General features: G+C 31.4%; 2 protein-coding genes across 2 annotated transcripts in view; one reads left to right on the top strand and one right to left on the bottom strand.

Annotated features, from left to right (window-relative positions):
- Positions 1-16,368, top strand: part of LOC109595116 (thrombospondin type-1 domain-containing protein 4) — a 124,171-nt gene extending 107,803 nt beyond the window's left edge. The window contains exons 7-14 of the mRNA XM_020010407.2: positions 10,352-10,556; positions 13,009-13,175; positions 13,356-13,620; positions 14,105-14,505; positions 14,561-14,900; positions 14,955-15,170; positions 15,225-15,383; positions 15,453-16,368. Of these exons, the coding sequence (XP_019865966.1) occupies positions 10,352-10,556; positions 13,009-13,175; positions 13,356-13,620; positions 14,105-14,505; positions 14,561-14,900; positions 14,955-15,170; positions 15,225-15,383; positions 15,453-15,577 (1,878 nt within the window). The 3' untranslated portion in view covers positions 15,578-16,368. The remainder of the gene's footprint in view (positions 1-10,351; positions 10,557-13,008; positions 13,176-13,355; positions 13,621-14,104; positions 14,506-14,560; positions 14,901-14,954; positions 15,171-15,224; positions 15,384-15,452) is intronic.
- Positions 16,369-17,264: 896 nt separating this feature from the next.
- On the bottom strand, positions 17,265-20,510 carry LOC109595089 (protein regulator of cytokinesis 1-like). The gene is made up of 7 exons (XM_049961435.1): positions 20,344-20,510; positions 19,754-20,092; positions 18,985-19,695; positions 18,654-18,930; positions 18,367-18,583; positions 17,851-17,966; positions 17,265-17,721 (listed from the first exon to the last, which is right to left on the bottom strand). The coding sequence occupies exons 1-7, from the start codon at positions 20,379-20,381 to the stop codon at positions 17,554-17,556; spliced, it is 1,866 nt and encodes a 621-aa protein (XP_049817392.1). The 5' UTR covers positions 20,382-20,510; the 3' UTR covers positions 17,265-17,553.
- Positions 20,511-21,261: the final 751 nt, after the last annotated feature.

The following is a 21,261-nucleotide window of genomic DNA, read 5'->3' as shown; positions in this document are numbered from 1 at the left end:
TTATTATTATGTAATTAAAATAATTATTTATTATTATTATTGTCATTGTAAACTAATTATTATTTATTTATTTTATACATATTTGATTTAAAAGTATTGTTTTTGTAATTTTCATTTTAATTTTATTACTATAAAATAAGAAACTAAAAACATAAATTATATTTATTCTAATATCTCTTATAATAAATAGCATATTTATATTTAAATATTAATTAATTATTATTATTGAATTAAAATATTTTTTTATTATTTTATTTAATTTGTTAATAATTAATGTACATATGTGTATAACATAATAAATAATATAATTATATTATTTTTATTAACTAATTAATATTTTTTATAAATATTTGATTTAATATCATTGATTTTTATTAATCTCTATTTTAAAATTAATAATATAAATAAAAAAATAATAACATAAGTAATACACTTTCTTTATAAAACTAAAAACTTGTTAAGATATATGTAATTATTGTTATACTCATTTATTTATTCATTATTTAAAACATTAGTTTAAAACATTAGTCTATTAATTTTTATTTTAGATTAAAAAAATATATTTAAATTTAAACAATTCTTATTCTCTTTTAACATTAATTACCTCTTTTATAGTATTGTTAATTAATTTTAATTTTAAAATATTTCATCTTCTAACATTCTTTCAAGTCTTATAGACTAAGAAACAAAACCGTAACAATCTGCATGTAAACATTTGAAAAATTTATTTCCTTCAAAAAGTCGTAATTATGTTTTAACAAACACCGTAGATTTCATAATGATAAACAAACACAAAAGGTACTATTGGAGTACATAAATGGCCTAAGGACTGTGCTCGCATGAAAGCAAATACCTTAAATAAATTAAATATTTGATGTGGACTTCCGCTTCATTGTGTACAGTTGCGATATCGTGCGGGTGGTCAGGGAAATAAAAAGGCAATAACCAAAATGGAGACGGCGTATGTGGGGGTGCTGCATCATCAAAATTGAATTTCGTGGCGATATTAAGAGCAGGTTGTTTTTTTTTTTTTCTTGTGTTCGTAGGCAAGAAAGATTGCCCTAATTTACCGCCGCATCGCTCATTTATTTATTTCGCCGCGTTTATGGTTTTGGACGGCAAAAAAAAAGGCATATTAAAAATTGATCCGACATAGCCAATCGGAAGCGACGAGGCAGACATTCTCATGTCCCACAATTTTTATCGAAGACCATATGGCTCTTGTGTAAAGCTTTATCTAAATTATCCTAGTCACTTTGTACATTCATTTATTTAATTGCTTATAAGTTGTAGTTTAGCTCTCGCATAGTCCATCAGCCGACGAATAATATTTTGCATTTGTCGGTAAACCGTTGCTACACTCGTGAACTGGTGGATTTAATGGTTCCCGGACATTTCGATTCATCTCGGCAAGCAGTACGGGTAATCTTATCGGTTTAACCAGTTTGTACATTATTGGCATTTATTACAATTCACCTCTTTACTCACTATAAATAGAAATACAATGATTTTATGTGTGCCGTGACATTAAAGTCCGTTAGGCAAACAAAATTTACTTAGCAAATTAATATTCATGCATACTGATACTCGACAAGCAAGCACTTCACTATATTATGTTTTCTTATAAAAGAATTGTATCCTGAACGAGGCTCATTACTTCACAATAAGAATTATTGAGTAGCTAATGGCGCGAGTGACATTCCCACACTCAATGGGATTTAAATATCAAACAAGAAAAGTGTTAATGGTTTTACATTACGGTGTAATTATAATTTGCATATTTTTATACGCTTCCCCGGAATGAAAAATGGCGTTGTTGCATCTGAATAATGGTTCCTTGATGGTTCGACCATATCTTTTGCATACGGTTAACAGAACAATTTAACGATAGGATCGGCCTTTTTAGATAGACGCAGCCTATAATCCGTCCCATCAATTTCTCAAACTCGGCAGTCTTTAGAAACAAAACAAAAAACAAGACCTAAATAAGGAAGTGTCAGACGCCAGTTACAAAAGTGATCTCATTATTCGGTGCACGTACGAGTGGGCACACTTACAAATTACACATATCTTAAAACTTCAAACGATTATATTAACTGAGTACCTTGACCCAGTGAAAATCAAATGGTTTAATTTGGGATAGGCAGTTTTGATTTTGGCCTGACGAGTGTGTGTGTGTGTGTTCGGTCTGCGCTCATTATAAAGAGGTTAAAATTTCAATTGAACATTAATTCTAAATCACAGTTGTCATGGATAGTTGCTCTAAATTGTAATAGATCTATTTATTCTAATTATTTGCCAGTCTGCAACATGTAAATTCTTATGGGTTTAATCAATGTTTATCTGTTTAGAGAACCATGGGCAATTGTGGAGCTTTCCAATAGTAAAGTGTAATTACGAATAAATAGTATAAGTTATGGATTTTGCTGTTCCAAATTGCGATTTTAAACAAGAAGTGAAACTGTTAAGTAACCTAAATCAATTGAACACAATATACATGGAGTGGCTGTATGTTTATTTTTGTTTAGATAAATTTAATACGTGAATAAAAGTTAATCAATATTCGTAAATCAGTAGAACTTTTATTTATTGACTTACTCAATTTATTTATAGTTATAATTCAACCCACATAAATATTTTAGATATTTATACCAATAAAGCGCCTACACATTCGTAATAATTTCAATGAATAAAAATCTTGGTACTCGTACAAGTGTAGAGTACATTAACACGAATTTATCTCAAGTAATACTATAATTTATTTCACTTTCTTTAGTAAATTTGAAATTCTTTATATATAAGTAAATAATCAATCAATTAACACACAATATTGAGGAAACAAAGTGAAATATAAGAAGATAAATAATGCCATCAATCTGTTACAACAACGTTTAAAAAAGTCAACAAGACCGTCCGAAATGATTTACAATCGGAAAATTGTTTATATTTGAACGAAAAATATTGTGAGGTGTGATGTAACACTGTAAATTTAATTTGGTGGAGGTCAAGATCAAATAATGTGCCTCAAGGATGTAAAATTAACTCAAATAATGTATTTATATGTTTTATCTTAAGTGCCTGGTCCAGATGGACAATATTTATAAATGTTTATAGATTTTGTCATGTTCTTGATAGATTTTTAGTGCTTTAATCTGGCCGTGGGCTTATATCTCAATATGTAAATCTTATGCTGTAAGTTTTAAAGTTTATAGATATTTGATCATGAATTACAATATTTTATGCTTCCAAACTTGAAACCCGACTCGATCCCGGTCTTAAAATCTGATCAATATGTTTAAATCGGAAATGTCTCACTCTCTAAAATTTAATCTGCAGAGTTACATTTAGTTACACATTTAATGATTCATTTCATTAAACGTATTTTTCATATGAAAATAAAAGATACGGCTTATTCTCATTTTAAAGTATATGTTTTATATATGTATGTTTCAAAGAATTTGTTCAAATTTTTAATAGAATATTAAAATATTGAAATCTGCGGTCCAGATTCTTATGAATATTTTGTGTTTATTGAATATATGTATAATTTAAAATGCAAATCTCATTAAGTATTTAAATTTTTGGTAACAATTTCAATTAGTCCATTAGGAATTGTTGGCTTGTTCATATTGTTTAATGAAGGCAAAGTAATTAATAATTAATCCACACAGGACGAAATTTTTGTTTGCAAAAATATAGATACATATTACATTGTTCCTAGAAATTAACGCACCACCCATAATTTTGTAAATAAATTTTTCTATTTAAGAAAATAGTACATTGTTTGTATTAACTTTGAAACAGCCTCGTACAAGACTTTTAAAAAGTGTGTAAACGTTTTTACAATATGTTTAGTTTTTTTGTTATTTGAAATACACCGATTCTGGTTTATTACAAACTTTAACATTTTTTATCTCGTTTTCTATTGCACTAAAAAGTTTACATAATTACAATCAGATAATAATTAGTAATATAATACTACATAATAAAATAATATATGCAAAAAATAAATTAAATAATTAATAATTATTAAACAACCATATAAAACGGAAAATAAAATATATGAGTCACATTGCTTCACTTTTTTGAATAATCATGGTCTGGTTTTAATAAGAATATAATTAATATAATATTAAATAATAATATAATAATATACAACAAATTAAATATAATAATTTATAATTAATAAATAATCATATATAATAGTAAAATATAATATAGAGTATAAAAAGCCATAATCATTAGAAATTTATTATTATATAATAAATACCATTTAATGAATAATTTATAGAAACAAAAATTTCAATCATTTTTTTTTAGTTTTTTTGAGGAGTCACATTGACTCTTTTTTGGATATCTTAGCCTCATTGTAATGACATAATAATCAATGTAGAATAAAATAATAAATAAATATAAAAATGGAAAAATAAAATATACAATATATAAAACCATAATTATTAATTAATGAAGAATTTATGAAAACAAAAATTCCAACATTTTATTTTCATTTTTTTTATTGCTTGACTTTTTTTATAATATAAAACAAATATTTCAACAGTGTTTTCGTTTTTTCTTCTAATTTTAGTGGGCCATATTGCTTCACTTTTTTGAATAATCATGGCCTGATTGTAATAATAATATAATTAATATAATATGAAATAATAATATAATATATATAACAAATTAAATATGATAATTTATAATTAATAAAAAATCATATATAGTAGCAAAATATAATAAAAACCATTTGAAGAATAATTTATAGAAACAAAAATTCCAATCATTTTTTTTTTTTTAGTTTTTTTTGAGGAGTCAAATTGATTGACTCTTTTTTGGATAAAATAATATAACCTCATTATAATGAGATAATAATCAATGTAAGGTTATAGAATAAAATAATGAATATAATAAAGTAAGTATGTAAGTATGACAATTAATAATTTTTAAACAATCATATAAAATAGAAAAATAATGCATACAGCATACAAAACCATAATTATTAAAAGATTATTGTTAGGGGACACATTTAATGAAGAATTTATGAAAACAAATTTTTTTTCGTTTTTTTTATTGCTGCTTTTTTGGATAATATCTAACAAATATTTCATATATTCAACAAATATTAGGAAGATGGTATAATTATGGCCACTACTGTAGGTTAAGCTGCATCTTTTCTTTATATAACGAGGGCATATTTTTAGCCATCCAGTGTACTTAGATAAGATGAAAATATGTATAACGTGAATTTTTCCGCTTGTGCAAGCGTGAAATTACGGGAATAAACGTAACTAAACGATGCATTAACCTGAACATTTACAATTAATTATGATCTCAGTTTGTTCACATACACAACAAGACACCAAAACAGTACACATACCATACCGTATAGTGTACGAGCCGCCGGACCGGAAACTGCCTAGTAAACAAATAATAAAATTTTACGTGTAGCAAAATAAATCCGATTCGATATCAATTAAAAGCCACCTTGTAACCGTGTAATATAGGCGAAACGGCGATTATTAAAATTACAGTTACAATATCCCCAAGCCACGAGCTTGTCGTTTTGTGCGTGTAATCGCCACACGAACAAAACAAAAGCCGCTGCTTACACGGCTATCGAGAAATGTTCTTTTCACACATTGCCCGTGCAAAATATCGTAATGCCTTCATTATATCGAAGCCGCACCGACACGAAACCCACACGTTATCAACGCCGAAAATCGCGTCGAGATATCGATCTAATCGATCCCGGGGTAATTTGATACCGCCTTGATATTATCGTTTTTCCGTACACGAATCGTATTGTTTTATTAATCCCAAAATGTATGATTATAGGTTGGAGGTACGAAGAAAAAAATTTACAAGGGTTAACGGATGTTTATTGGCTTGTTTATTAACAAGATGTGCTATAAATAGGTTCGCAGAAAGAGAAGATCAACAGCCAAAATCAGTTTTATAAAGTCATAAACACATATCAAGGAAATTTTAAGGGGAAATATGCTGCCACATTGAATATACACTATCGATCATATGTAGAGCAACAAATTAAAAAAACGATTCTTTTTAATTTAAATTATTTTAATTATTAAGTGTCTAAACATTTCGTATCTCCCTTTATATACAAATATCTTATTCATTTCATGGTTTATTTTGAGCAGGGTTCATAAGTAAAGCAATCAAACCGTATTTTCAATACAGTTCATTTAATAATTATTATTTATATGTCCGACATCGTTCCTTAAAGTTAAAAATGTATAGAGGTGTCCATTAATCAATACAAATTAAACAACAATTTATAAAAAAGTTCCGGAATGGTGAAAAGCAGAGTAAAATTGTAGTCGATTTAAATTTAAATAAATCGATCATTTCGAGGACAATTTCCAAATATAACAGACGGGGACACTGGAAGTAGTTCCCAAAAGTGGTAGAACAAGCCAAACTCTCATTTCTGTGGACAGAAAAATAAAAATGCTTGCCATTAGCGTAGGTTTGTACCATAGAACGAGGACTAAAAGAAGCTGGTCTCTATGGTAGAAAATCAACAATGAAGCCCTTCATTTCTGCAATAAATAGAGCAGAGAGATTACTTTTTACAAAAAAACATGAGAACTGGACAATGGGCATTGGAAAACAATTTTGTTTTCCGATGAAAGTTGGTTCCAATTATTCAAATCTTATGGCATTTCATGGGTGAGAAGACCAATTAATGATAGGTATAATCCCAAGTGCACTAGACATACTGTGAAGATCTTTTTCTGGGTTTGACAAGGATAATGGATCATTTCGTTTATCGGGACATTCTGAAGAATAATATACTAAACATGAGTTTAAGGTGGACCTTCCAGCACTATAATGATCCGAAATACATGTTAGTTAAAGAATGGTGCACACTCCTCAAGGAGTGTGATCTCTTGGCCAGCACAAAGTCCAGACCTCAATTCAACTGAAAACTTTTGGGATGAAACTGATCGGAAAATCCATGCAAAAATTGTCAAATTTGAATGAACTCTACGAAGAAGTTATTAAAATATTAATATTAATAAATACCTAACTAATCCACTAATTAACAATTATTTTGTCGTATTGTTGTTATCAAACATACTACATAACTAACAATAATATGGATATGTATTTAAACGTACACTTTATGAGCAACAGTATTATTTGTTATTATTTGCTTGTAAACGGGAACTTCTTTTTTTTTAATTAATTTTAAATTTAAAAGGAAAAATAGTAATATTAAATATTTAGATCAGGTATGTATATTTTTCATGAAAATATATTTACTTATTAATAAATTTGAATACTGTAAATATTTTGCTCAATTTTAATTTGAAATATTTGAAAAAATTTAATATATATTTTTAGTCAATATAAAATGCATAACATTGAATAAAAATATTTTGCTTATTAAAAATAAATTATTTAGTAAATGTTATCATATTACAGGCACTAAATAATCAAAATAATAAAGAAAAATAAAACTCAATCTTCTCAAAAATTATAAAGCAAAAATTATATTATTCAAAGTTGTTGAATTAAATAACATGGATTTAATTATTAAAACTCTGTTAAAATTTAAGTTGCTATATTTATGCCAATTCAGAAAAGTATATATTTTACGGAATAAGAATAGAGTAATTTTTTCTACTTTATAAGACAACAGTAGATATTATTGTAATTTGTTTAAAATTATTTTAACAACAGTTTAAATTAAATAAAGTTATGGCTAAAATATTTGCCACTACTGCATATTTAAATTATTATACTTTCATGATACTCTTCTTTAGTTAGTTAATTAGCAGGAAATACTTGAGCAAACCTTGAAATTACAATATTTATTTGTTCTTTTAAATAATATTATTGATTATATAGATAAACGATGCATTAAATTTGTAATCGATTTATAATTGTTAACGCCATATTATTATTGTTTATATTTCTTTCTATTAATGAGGTCATAGAAAATTATATACAATTATCGGTGCATGTAATGCGTTATACTAAAAATAATCCTGTAAAATTGAAAGATCGAAATAATCACATACGAGAAACAAAAATAGTTTTTAGACACATCAGTGTCGGTACTGAGGTGTACTAATCCAATTTAATTCGACGTTATCTGAAACTTGAAGGTTTATCTTAAGAATCTGTCGCTAAATAATTAGTGACAATGTCGACAGTCCCACCCAATCTTGAATAGATGAGGATAATTAGTAACATACCTAACAAGACAACTACCATTTTTTTCTGTCGGCGTTTAAACCAAGAATGCCGATGTAAAATAAAAACCATGAAGTTTTTATCGGCATACTCCTGTTATCGCAGCAATTTTGTGTGTGCTTAAATTTAAAACGCTATTATTAGAAGAAAAAAATAATAATATTTTATTGTCAATAAATTACAAAAGTAGATACACTTAAATAGTTATTACAAAACGTTAAACGAAACGGTGAATCTTATAGTTATACTTATCAGTTGAGTCGGCTTAACATTTTTAAGTGGTCTCTTGTTTAATTAGTTATTCAAATTGTTAATTAGTGTTAAAACACTATCGGAATCTATTTATTATCAGGACCGTTTTCAATGTAATGAAGATTTACAACGTTCCCAATTTACCAACGAAACATAACATAAAAATGCCTCCAAGACACCACTTATTTAATCATTACAGATTACATAGTTTTATTACACACACACGCGAGCTGATCGTAACTTGCAAAAATTATTGTTTATTGTTGCATCTGGAAAAACCATAAAACACGACGTTGCAAATCAAATTGATCGTACTGGTTTTATATGGTTTAATGTATTTAAAAGATATATGAGAGCATAATAGGCTTCAATAAAGACATTCCATTTAAATTTATGCCATATTTATCACCATCGTTCGGACAGATTTATGCATATTCAATTTCCCTCGTCGTGCCAAAGATAAAGTTAAGATGCTTTTCGATGGGGAAATTAACCTCGAAATCGATGTGGAAAAAGAGATCGGCTACGAACGCGTGTTTCCCCAAATTGATTAATGGCACCCAACGTATTGTTGTACAATATTTTTTTGATTAATTGCTTGTTAATTAATAAATATGTTTTGGTACGACAAAAGAGAAAGTATCTGGAGTTTTTGACGGTGCCTAATTGAAATCGAAAATTACTCGGACGGGTTGCTTCAATTTTTTATGCCATTGTGCGTGATTCGTTGTTGATATTTGTTTATTCACATTTTGAGTATTTGACTTCGGGCGGCGGGCTCCTAATGATGCCGTGACGTAAGAGCCGTTCTTTTTTATAATTAATTTTATGTGGAAGCATTTCGGGAATACTTTCCATGCATTAAACATTTAAATTTAGATTTACGCATTACGATAGGTTACGGAAATAAACATAAATCTGGTTTAAAAAGAGGGGAATTAGTAAACACCATAAAAATAAATAGAGACATTAGCACCTTAACGAAGCGACGTTAGATTTAAAATCGACGAATCATGTTGATGCGATCAAGTGATATTTGATGGAAGCACATGAAAATTAAAATGCGTGTACTAGTTACAAGGTTAACTGAAGCTGACATTCTATTTCTTGTTAGCGTCCTCATGAATGAAAATCTATTTTTAAAATCTTATAAATACGACATTGCCGATCTTCAAACAATCATCAATCTTAGATTAATTCCGTGTCAAGTGTTCATTTATGAATTATGGAATTAGTGAGATATTCCGTGGACTAAAATTACATCCAGTGCGTGCACCTGTCATGTCTTATTGCAGGAACTAATTTATTTTTAAACGGGTTGCTTAAAAGGAAATTCATATCTGTCTCCCATGCGTCATCTGTGCTCAAGTTGACACAGTTATTCCAAATGTACCGAGTGCCATTTCGTACTCGCACTAACTAACAGAGCAATATTTTTGCATCAATTAGCTGTAATCGCAATTTAATTAATGTATTTAACATAAATATTTACCCGTTATGTTTGTACACATAAATGAATCGCCTTTATCTTATTATCCTGAGCTCGTTTCACCTTTATCTATTGCCCGTGATCTGGCCCAACAGTTTCGACAATTATCTTAAATCAGATAAAGATGTGGATCATTTTGTTCCGATAATGACACCAAATAGGCGGGCTCCGGTGCAAATAAACTGTATGTTTACGGTTTTGGAGGCAGCTAATTGTCAATAAAAATTCGTAGCGGCACGTTGGAACGACCACTGCCTCTTTATCTGATCGGTGAAGTATCAATGATAAATTAACACATGTTGGTCTTGATTATTTATGGCTTATCGACCACACAGTGGTACATTTGTTAAATTTTAAACCGTCCTGATTCCGATTTTATTGTTTCAGAGTGTGAACTCCTACGGCGTCGTCGGAGCCATCGACGTCGACTTGGCCCAGCAATGTTCCGTGTGTCAACAGACCCCCTGCAAAACTTTGAACGGCATTTACACAAGGCCGGACCTACCGGACGGCTACTCGCGGGTGACCGAAATACCTCAGGGTGCATGTCGCATATTGATACAACAACTGAAACACACCAGGAACTTCCTAGGCAAGTGGGAACGCCGTTGAATTAACAACGAATATCGCGGTCATGGGCCATTAGCCGGCCGCAGATTGGACTAAATGAAATTGCCAACTAAAAAATGCAACACTATCATCTTAATTCAAACAAATGGGGGCTATTACACCCGGGCACACATTACTTCCTGGTTACGGGCGCGCGATACTCTGCTGCCGTGAAGCGGGATCAAGTTAAATGCACCATAAATAAGTGCAAATTACTTAGCAGGGAAGTTTCCCGTGCACTTAAACAGGCCGCACAAAGCCCCCACGCCTCCGGTCGCCTTAAGGAATCTCGAACGCGAACTGACAAATTGGTTCTCGTGTGTTTATAATTCAGGCGAATTAATTAAATTACACAAAGGATTAATGCGGTGGCGGAAAAAGAGGCGACTTTGGGTCCAGTGAAGTTGTCTAAACTAACTAGTCTCACCCTATTTAAATCTTAGCTCTTTTAACCTACTACTAGCTACTTAATTTCTATAGTTTTTAACTATAAAATTAACGGTGGGGCAAATTTGAGTGCGGTTTTCTAATAAACATCAAGTTGCAGTAAACCTTACACTGTAAAAGGAAACGCATAATATGATCAATTGCAGCTGATTTGTGGGCATCGCTTAATAAAAATTAGAGTACTCGACTATAAATCAAATGTAATGATGATGTATTCGCCCTGTGAATGCAGTTTATAATGAAAAATTGTAACTTATTACTTAGTGCGGGTTTATGACCGGTGTGACAGTAAATTACAATAGTCAACAATAAATAACGTTAATTTATATTGTTTTATGAAAACTTTATACGTCATAAACATGTTAATTAATATGGTTTTATGGGAAATTTTAATTGACAAGTCTAGACTTTATGCCAGTCGTGTGCCAAGTTTCAGCAAGAATTTTTCTTAATCCGGAGCCTCAAATTAACGCGATTCATCGGCAAAAAAAGTTCTTATAGTGTTATAAATTTGTGAAGTTGGCAAAATTAATGTTGTGAGTCAATTAATTGTTGATTAATGAATATTAACAAAGAATTTAGATTACACTGTATTGATATAATTTACTGACAAAGTACATCCATAAATTAATTTAACATTTTTTTCTGTATCTGAAGATAAAACTGGCTAATAAATACGAATTACGATATTTTATGCTAGTCGAGTAGCAAGTTTCTTAATTGGACATCTTAAATGAAGGCAATTCATCGAAAAAATGGTTTCTGGGGCATAAGTACACTTTTATTTGGTATGATAACAACATTTTGATGATAATGATAAATTCTTTGATTAATGGAGTTCATTAACTAATGAGTTAAATAAATATAAATTTATAAATTAAACCAAATTTGTTTACAGTGATATAAAATTTCATCTATAAGTTAATTTATTATTAATTAATAAGATTAGAATTTTCAAAACAGTTTTTTTTTTTAATTTAATATATAACATATTTAGTTTATTGGAAAAAAATGGGAAATCTAATCTATCGTTATGCAACTCGGATTACACTTAAGGACTTGCCTATTGGTTTTCAATATTGTTGAATAGATTTGAGAAATAAATAAGAATTACTTTGTTTTACTGTCCTGAATTATAACTCTAAAATATATAATAACAAAATTACAAAAATTCGATATATATAGCAAAAATAGTTACATCTGTTTATCTCCTAGTTATTCAAATATACATTTAAATACAAAATGTTTAATCTAAATACGTTTACATATTATAGTTTTACATTTTATGCGTGACAAATACATTTTATTAACGACTTTCACAAGTACAGGCTATAAATGTCGACAAAGCATGAGTGTCCAATAATTTAATGGACCCAATTAGCCCTATCGCATTATTGTTAAGTTATAAAATTTATATTCCGAGTTAAATATTTGCCCTTAAAATAAACCGTAAATGTTGCAGTGCCACTATTGAAACTATATAGCGTGTGTTTTATTCACAATGCAGGTACTGTCTACGTAAGAAAAAGCCGTCTGGCAATTTTACACCTCCTAGACTCTCTTGCCAAGTGGCGTAAAATGAGCATAAGGAAATACTTGCAACCAGTCTCGTTTAAATCCGGTGTAAGAAAGGTGGCTACATTAAAATGAAGTAAACGACACCTATGTTTATAAATCTGGTGCCAAACACTGCTTATAGTAAATTGCAAACACATTAAATCATTCAGAGCCACGCTATTTCAATTGCTGCGATTTTAGATATGCCATGAATTCTGGCGCCGAAATTATTATTGGATCATTCCGAATGATGGAGTCATTTTTAATTTTAAATAGTCATTTATTCATTTATTTTCAAGCATGCCCGGATTACAAATCAACCGCAATCACGTGTAAAAGCCCCAGCAATCTGAAGACGTTGACTTCGGATAAATTTAAATAAAAACTGCGAGTTCTAGATTGAAACGAGATTAACTGGCGTTTCGTTACAGCTGTAAGATATCTGAACGGCACCTTCCTTCTTAACGGAGACTGGAAAGTGAGCAACAGCCGAAGTTTCCAAGCTGCCGGCACTAGATTTAATTACATCAAACAGGATGGCAACTCCTTGGAAACAGTCAGTTCATCAGGACCATTGACCACCAGTATTGAAATTATGGTAAGTTGCCTTCCTTCACGCGCCAATTTGCATTTAAGTTAAGCCGTTGCTTAATTGTTTTAAGTTTAATTAGATTAAGACGTGTGAGGGATTACTAGTTTAACCCTGGTAGAATGAATGATGCAATAGACACTTCGGGCGAAGTTTATAGGAATTACCATTATCTTGTTTACGTTTCAGGTTGTTCACTATCAAGCCAATCCGGGTATCAAGTATAGTTATTCAATTCCTGACATGGATTTCCCGAAAATTGCCCCGCCCCTAGTTAAGAAACCTTACGACGGGGGTTTGGAACCGAAAAGGTTGGAACCGTCATCTTTTAACACACTGAATCAAAAAGACGAGGCCAGACCGTTGCATACGTCTCATAGGAGGCCGAGATTGAGAAGGAAGTTTGCTTGGAAGATTACTGGCGTGTCGCCTTGTACCAAGACATGCGGAGGCGGTAAGTACATTAAAAGTAACGCGTAGAACGGATTCTGCTTGGCGTGAAATTGAAAATTATATTGAGCATCTGCTCCATTGACGATAATTACGATTAGTTTATCGATAATGTTGACACGATCATTGCAAGTTATTGTTAGCGAATTGCAAAAATTTCGAAGGTTGACTTCATCTCGGCAATAACATAAACATACAGTGCAATAAATGAACTGTAATCGTAAAATTTATTGAGGCCGAATTATTCCTTTACTAATTTTGTATTGTTAAATGTTATTGTTGGTGCGTCATTCTTCAATTGTTATCATATAATTGATCGTAAAATCCAAAAGTAACAATAAGCCACATAATTTTTATGCTTCCAGTCATCAGCCATAAAGCTTGTTTATTTATGTAGGGGTGTGTCCCAACACACAACACCGTTTATCAACTACTGAAAATAGAACAATCAATAAAAATATCAATTTAATCTTCTAATTGTTATGCAGGTATCCAAACGCCTTTGCTAACATGCGTAAGGGAACATTCCCAAGTCCCAGTCATTGACAAAAGGTGCTCCCACGTGGAAAAACCTCGTACTCCCCCCATCCAATGCAACATCGACCCTTGCCCAGCAACAGCAAGATGGATGGGCGGTTATTGGGGTCAATGCAGTGTCACTTGCGGTGAAGGCGTCGAAGAGTTCATCCACGAGTGTCGGCAGGATGTCGGGAATGGACGGAGCGTTTTAGTTAACGAAGCGGCTTGCCCTAAAAGACCCAACGCGGAAACGAGGGCTTGTAATAGGGCACCATGCGAGAACATAAACGATAACGAACTTCCGAAAACCGAAGGCGATCCCACTTTCAGAAGTGGCAGGCGCGAATGGACCGTTGGAATCTGGTCGGCTGTAAGTCAACGCCAACATAATTTCGTGTACGTGTACAATTTATTTTTGCTTCCAGTGTTCGGTTACTTGCGGCACTGGCCACAGGGTCCGACCCGTGACTTGTCCCAGTGGTCTGTGTCACCCCGCAGATCGGCCTTTGCACGCCGAGTATTGCGATATGGGTGAATGTGTCGCTCCTCGGCCGAGCATTCCATCCAGATCTCATTCCTTGGAAAGAAAACACGACCAAACTAATTGGATGTTGTCGGAATGGTCGCAGTGCTCGGAAAACTGCGGCACCGGCACGCAGACCCGGTTGGCCATTTGTCCGGATGGAAACTGCGACGAGAAAAAGAAACCAGAATTAACCAGAGCCTGTTCCAGTGAAAAGCAATGCAGTGGTGAATGGTTTACAGGTAAAACATTGCATTAAAATATGACGACAAAATTTCCACAACTGGATATTCTAGGGCCGTGGGGAACATGCAGTGACTCCTGTTCAGGTCCAGCCAAACAGAAGAGGGAAGTTTATTGTATTGTAAAGATAAGAGGTCAGCCACACATCACCAACGAAATGACTTGCACCTCGCACTTGAAACCTCACTCAGAACAACACTGCGATGGAAGATGCCCTGCCCGTTGGTTTAGTGGTGACTGGGGACAATGCGAAGGAAACTGCCCAACAGGTATTACAATTAAACAATTGTATTGTGACCGTTTTTATCCGGGATGTTCCTTAGGTACTCAAAGGCGAAGAGTAACTTGTATGGAAGCAAATGGAGTTACCTCAAATTCGTGTGTAGAAGATGACATACCTATTGGAAAGAGACCTTGCGCCTGCCAAAATCGAGAAGATCACCGAGACAGGTACAGACCTGCTCAAGACGAACCCTCAGATCGTAAGTGACTGTTCCCTTTTAATTATGTTTAACGTGATGGTTTGCTTTAACATTCGATTTTTTTTTTAGGATCTTGTAAAGACAAAATCCATAACTGCCATTTAGCGGTGAGGGCCAGGCTTTGCCAATACCCCTACTACACAAGCCATTGCTGCGTGTCGTGCAAGACTGCGCAGCAAGACCTTTTGGTGTAAATCTGTGATTGGGAATGAAAATTGTAATCGTAGTCAAATATATTGAAATTCAAGTACTGACTAAGACAGAATGAAATCAATAACTATTAATAATTTACTAGAAAATTGTATGGGCGCGTGTGAATGTAAAATAACGTGTGGATGAACTTTTTTTATTATTTAACAGATTCAATATAATTAAACATTTACTGTTCACTACCTTACCTTGCTGTACTCTCTTGAAATGACCATTAGGATTAACGTAACGTGTTTTAATTTACAGTAAATAGCTGTAGAAACTTTAATGTATCGAATTTATTTCCTTCAAATTCATATAATAAATCGATGTTAAAATTAGATAATTTATGTAATCAACAATATGCTGATAATATGACTATAAAATCAATGCACATTTTTATTATTTTGATCAATATATAACATGGAACTTTGTAACATTTGGCAAATTGGGCACTAATGTCATATTAATTTGTCAATAAATTCTTTCTATTTATAGATGACTGTGATTGTTTCTATACTAATTTTAAATGACAAAATATGTGCGAGTCTACTTATATACGCATAGTGTACTTCGCTTAAAAAAGCACTGCCAAATTTATTTAAATTTTACCTAAAAATTAAGTTGTGCTCCCTGTAGCGCACCCTTGCCAAATGTATTCTTTTGTAATTTGTTTAAATTAGCAGGCACTGTACAATTGGTAAGCTAGTTATACGAAAATAAGTATTACGTTAGCTTGTATCTATTTATTAGAATAAATACAAAATAAATGTTTCACATCCTAGAATATTGTTTTATTCCGAATAAATAACGTTTCTTTTAGGGACATACAACTGTTGAAGAAACAAATACAGATCAAAATACCACATAAACTATTCTAAAAAAATATTTTTTAATGTTTTTATCTGATTGATCGTAAACTCCTTAAAATTTTAAATAATGTGGACTCGGGGGTTGTAAGTAAAACACAGTAAGTAATAAGAATTTGCTATAATATATTAAGCCAGGGGTGAACATTGTTGTAAATCAGTGATGGGCTACGTATTCCGCTGATGTTAATCCTCAAACAGAAGAAATTAGATTGCAATAATAAAAATATACGAATTATTTATAACAATTCTCGTGGTTATAATAAAGGTGTAGATATATTTTTTGCTTTTCGGGATGTTTGCATCAATGCTTCTATAAATGGCACATACTTATAAATATAGCAAAAATCTTTATCTTTAGATGAGGCCTTCTATAAACAACAACAAACTAAATAAATCATATCTAAATCAATGCTTAAATTTTATCTTAAATAAATGAGACATTTAAAACCATCCACGTTAATGAATGAGATAATAAGTAAAAATTACTCTCATCAAAAGTACATAAAATGATAAGAGTAATAATGTTTATTTAAAAATAAAGTAATACTAATATGTACATATATTATAAGAATAAACTATGACACAAAACTTGTTTTTTACGAGATATGTATATTTCTATTTGTGTATAGTAAACATATGAATAAATTGCACCATAATTATTTGCAACAAATATGTCTATTAAACTTAACTCACATTAAGAGAACTTTCTAATAATAAGAAAACTATATTTTATATAATATAATTCTAACATAAAAATACCTCTTTTTAAATACTGAAAAATTTATAAAACAGATGTTTTTAATAAAAATAAAAAATAAAATAAATTTAAAATCGAGTAACTTTATTGTCAATTTTACATGTGTTGGTACAATAAAATACATTTAACAATACCGAATTACTGGAACAGCATTTTATACATCGTAATTATTATGAGAATAAATTATTCAATAATTTCAATAGGGTAAAACAAAAGAATAAAATATTTAACATACAATAATATTAAAACGAAATAAAATTAAACTAGTGGTGTTCAACACCTAGTCTGAATAAATAACATTAAGTTTGTAAAAAAATTGGCCGAGGGAAATTTCTTGACAACTTTTGGGAGTTCATTGAGGCTTACAATTTGGACGTTTTTGGAATGTTTGTGGAGTGTCTGGCGTCACTACGATGCTCGGCACTTTTTGCTCGACAAATAGATTTTTTGCGGGAAGCGTGAAATCCATGGTATTGGAGTTCAAAGTACTCCGGGCGTTTTTTCTCTGTGACAGCTCCAGCTACAAAAAAAAATTAAAAAATATTAATAAACGTCCGTCGTACCTAAAAAACATATTTAATAAATGCAACTCTTTCAACGTATTCAATAAAAACAACATTTTTTGCAACCAATAAACTTTGCAACTCACCTGGAATTGTTCATAATCATTCTGGTTGTCTTTGTTTTCTTTGTCTTCCGTGGATCTTTTTCTCCGAATTTCTTTACCTAGTGAAATACGACTAGAAACAACTTTCTTGGGGCCTCCTGCTCGACAGAAAAATGATAATTAGATTATATTTATATTCAGGAACGATTATATTTTTTAACTAGTAATCATCCATGAACTTACGAAAGTAGCAAACAATTTTCAAGGTAAAAGAAGGAAAATGAAATGAAATCATACTGTGAAATTTTATTAAAAAAATATACCTTATACAAATATTTAACAACTACAAATAGATATATAAGTACTCACATAAACTTCACAGAAAAATAATTGTAAGAATTAATAATTTAATTTTAAAATATACGTTCAATATGAACGTATAAGTAACTAGCTGGGAAAATACATAAAAATGTATCATCAGATACTCAAAGATACAACTATCCTGCTAGAGCCTAAGCGAGTCCATAATAAATGTAAGGTTCCCTACAGGGCACTTACTTTTCACGGAGGGAGAGGCGGTCTTTGTGTTGACACGTGATTTCTTTTTTGTTTCAGATGATGCTTTCGTCAACTTGCACTTGGATGCATTCTCCGGTGTTAACTGAGTTAAAGCAGGCAAGAGTGACGTTGATGATAGCTGTCTAGGGCTCCTACCTGGTGTTCCCACCGATTTGTCCCTGCTCATTTTTCGGGCGCTCAAGCGTTCTTTCCTTTCCTATAAACAGACGTGTGAATATTTCATGTTGAGTAACGGGTGTAGAATTATAAATAAATAATATAATTACATTTTCTTGTTGATTATGAATAGCCATAATCATTTCATCAATTGTTTGGCCCCAAGTATAGAACGTCTTGCCCGTCCTCTCAAAGAAACTGGTCGCTTTCTCGCGCAACTCACTCTCTAGAAGTGTAATCTTCTTTTGAAGTTTGTTGCGTTCTCTTTCTTCCTGTAATAACGTGCCACCTCGATTTTTGTAACGATTTGGAGAATCAGTGCTCTTCTCCAATTCACCGACCTCCGCCCATAAATGTTTATAATCTTCGATGCGTTTTAATAGGACTCTTAAACAAGTAAAGTTTTAATTAAACAAGTTTTGTCTAAAAATTAGTACTCACTTGTTATCTTCATAATATCTCTTCCATATCTGAAGTTCAAGTTCGAATTGTTCTATTAGTTCATCTGTATAAAAGTCTTCGTTTAGGCACGTAAATTCTATTTTCTCTTTATGACACTTATTCAATAGCAAAAATAATTCAGTTTTGTATTTTTTGATTAACACTTTAATGTTTTCCATCCTTATCGCCTCGAGTCGTTTGATCTCTACTTTTAAGGCATCTAAAACTTCTACTGACTTTTCTTTATTATTATCAACGAATGTCTTCCGTTGCTCAACATCCACATCCATAATGCTCCAAAGCTTGTTAATTTTGTTCCAACTACCATTTATGTCGTCCAGCATGTGTTCTTTACAATTTACTAGTTTTTTATAAAAATTATCTAGTTGCTTCATATTATTATTTGTTACGCGAAACTTAGAGTCATCCCCATCTACAACTTCGCGTTCAAAGCTGCCGGAAGGCCTCAGCTTCAACTCTTCCATGAGCTTTAGAATTTCGTCTTTAGTCTTAAAGTATTTCTCTTCCCGTTCAAATGTTTCACGTTCTAAATGCTCGACGTGTGCCCTCAAGTCGAGCATTTGTTCAGGTTTTGGCAACAGACTGCCCGGAAAGATTTTCGGATTTTGACCCAACTTATCGCACAGTGCAAGCTCTTTCGATTGCAACTGAGCAAGTTCCTCCTTACGCTTATTCCATAATGATTCGAATCTAAGAGAACAAGAATTAGCAACATGAATAAGATAATTAATTTAGGCTTATTACTCACTCCTCAACTTTATTCGTTAACAACTTCTTTTCTTCATACAAAGAATGATTATTTTCTCCTATGACAGGTATTTCCATACGAAGCTCCCTGCATATGCGCTGCAACTTGGACAGGAGTTCTTCTACGTCGGAAAGGGCCTTGGCATGAAGATGTTCCATATCCCCCAGTAATTCACCTGCACATCTCTCAAATTCTTTTTTGTAAATATCCACCCATTCATTGTAGATGTGGGAATCACTGCTTAATTCCATAACATGCTCAACCCAGTTGAGGTAACTCTTCTGTATGTTAACGGACAGATAATTCCATAGATCCTCTGCCCATTGCACACCTTTTATTCTGTAATTGAAAGGAAAATTATTTAATTATTAATTCAAGAACTTCTGGATTTACTGTGTACTATTGCTTTAAAAAAAACGATGGGTAAAAATAACATAAAAAATGTGTTAATATTAGAAAACGACAATAATTTTTGAGAAGTTACACATTACTACCAGTAGTTTTAACAATTGATCATTGTAGAAAATTATATTTCTAGGTAAACCTTTGTCAAAATATTTGAATTGTCGAAGACGAGAATTATTGCTTACGTATTGATGTGTAGATCCTTCAAATCACAAAACTTCATGTTTAAAATCGTTTAAAAAGTTTTTTTATTCTTAAAACCTAAAATTAATTTATTTTTCTTTTAGTGGGTACGTTAGTTGCACATTGATTTTCGGGCCGAACTTGATGAAATGACACGCACACTGAAATTTGTGCAAGTGTCCAACGTACGTTAAATGACACTGTACAGGATGTCACATAATTGATGTCTTAAAGATTGTGCAGACATTTCTTTCTAATACTTCTGAAGTTCGTTGAGCCTAAAGGAGTCCAATGAGAAGACACTTTTCTTGCTTCAGTTCAAGTAATGTCACAAGCCCCACGAGCAAGTGGAGGGACACGTGCGATTGATCAGTGACGAATGTAACCATGCATAATTAATATTTTATATGTGTCATCAGTTTCCTTATCCGATTTGGTCTTTTGAGAGCAATTGATGATAAAAGAAGTCATGTATAATATAAAATCCACTCACGAAATGCATGATTACAAATGTTTCACAGACTGTTTGTTATTCACAATTTTTTTTATCTTATTATCTATACGCACTGGAGCTCACGTAAAGATAGTATTTAATCTTTTGTATTTAAAATTTTTTTCTATTAAGAGGGTTCAAGTGTAATTTATACGAAATAATTAATTGTTTCATCTATTTTTAGAAATAATGTCCATGTTAGGAAGGTTATGCTTTTTTCAGTCGTTCAAAGATCATAGAAATTAAACTTGAATTTTTAATTATTCATATTAGTTCTGTCTAGATAATAAAATACTTCCACAGAAAATGTATACCTAAAAGAATTAAAATAAAGCAGCCACAGAGAAAAAGAAGAATATCTATTATTTAAGTTAAAATAGATCAATAATTTTAAATCATATGAGATTATATACTATTATTAATATTA

The sequence above is a fragment of the Aethina tumida genome, chromosome 1 (genome assembly GCF_024364675.1).
Source record: "Aethina tumida isolate Nest 87 chromosome 1, icAetTumi1.1, whole genome shotgun sequence".
Classification (NCBI taxonomy): Eukaryota; Metazoa; Arthropoda; class Insecta; order Coleoptera; family Nitidulidae; genus Aethina; species Aethina tumida.
This window is presented reverse-complemented; position numbering and strand designations above follow the sequence as displayed.

What these genes read in the sequence shown, in the direction of transcription:
- LOC109595089 (XM_049961435.1), bottom strand. Translation starts at nt 20,381, where the DNA reads ATGAAGTTTTGTGATTTGAAGGATCTACACATCAATAC. An exon ending in TTAACGAATAAAGTTGAGGA is followed by an intron (nt 19,696 to 19,753) that starts GTGAGTAATAAG and finishes TTGTTCTCTTAG; the next exon opens with ATTCGAATCATTATGGAATA. An exon ending in TTCATAATCAACAAGAAAAT is followed by an intron (nt 18,584 to 18,653) that starts GTAATTATATTA and finishes GTCTGTTTATAG; the next exon opens with GAAAGGAAAGAACGCTTGAG.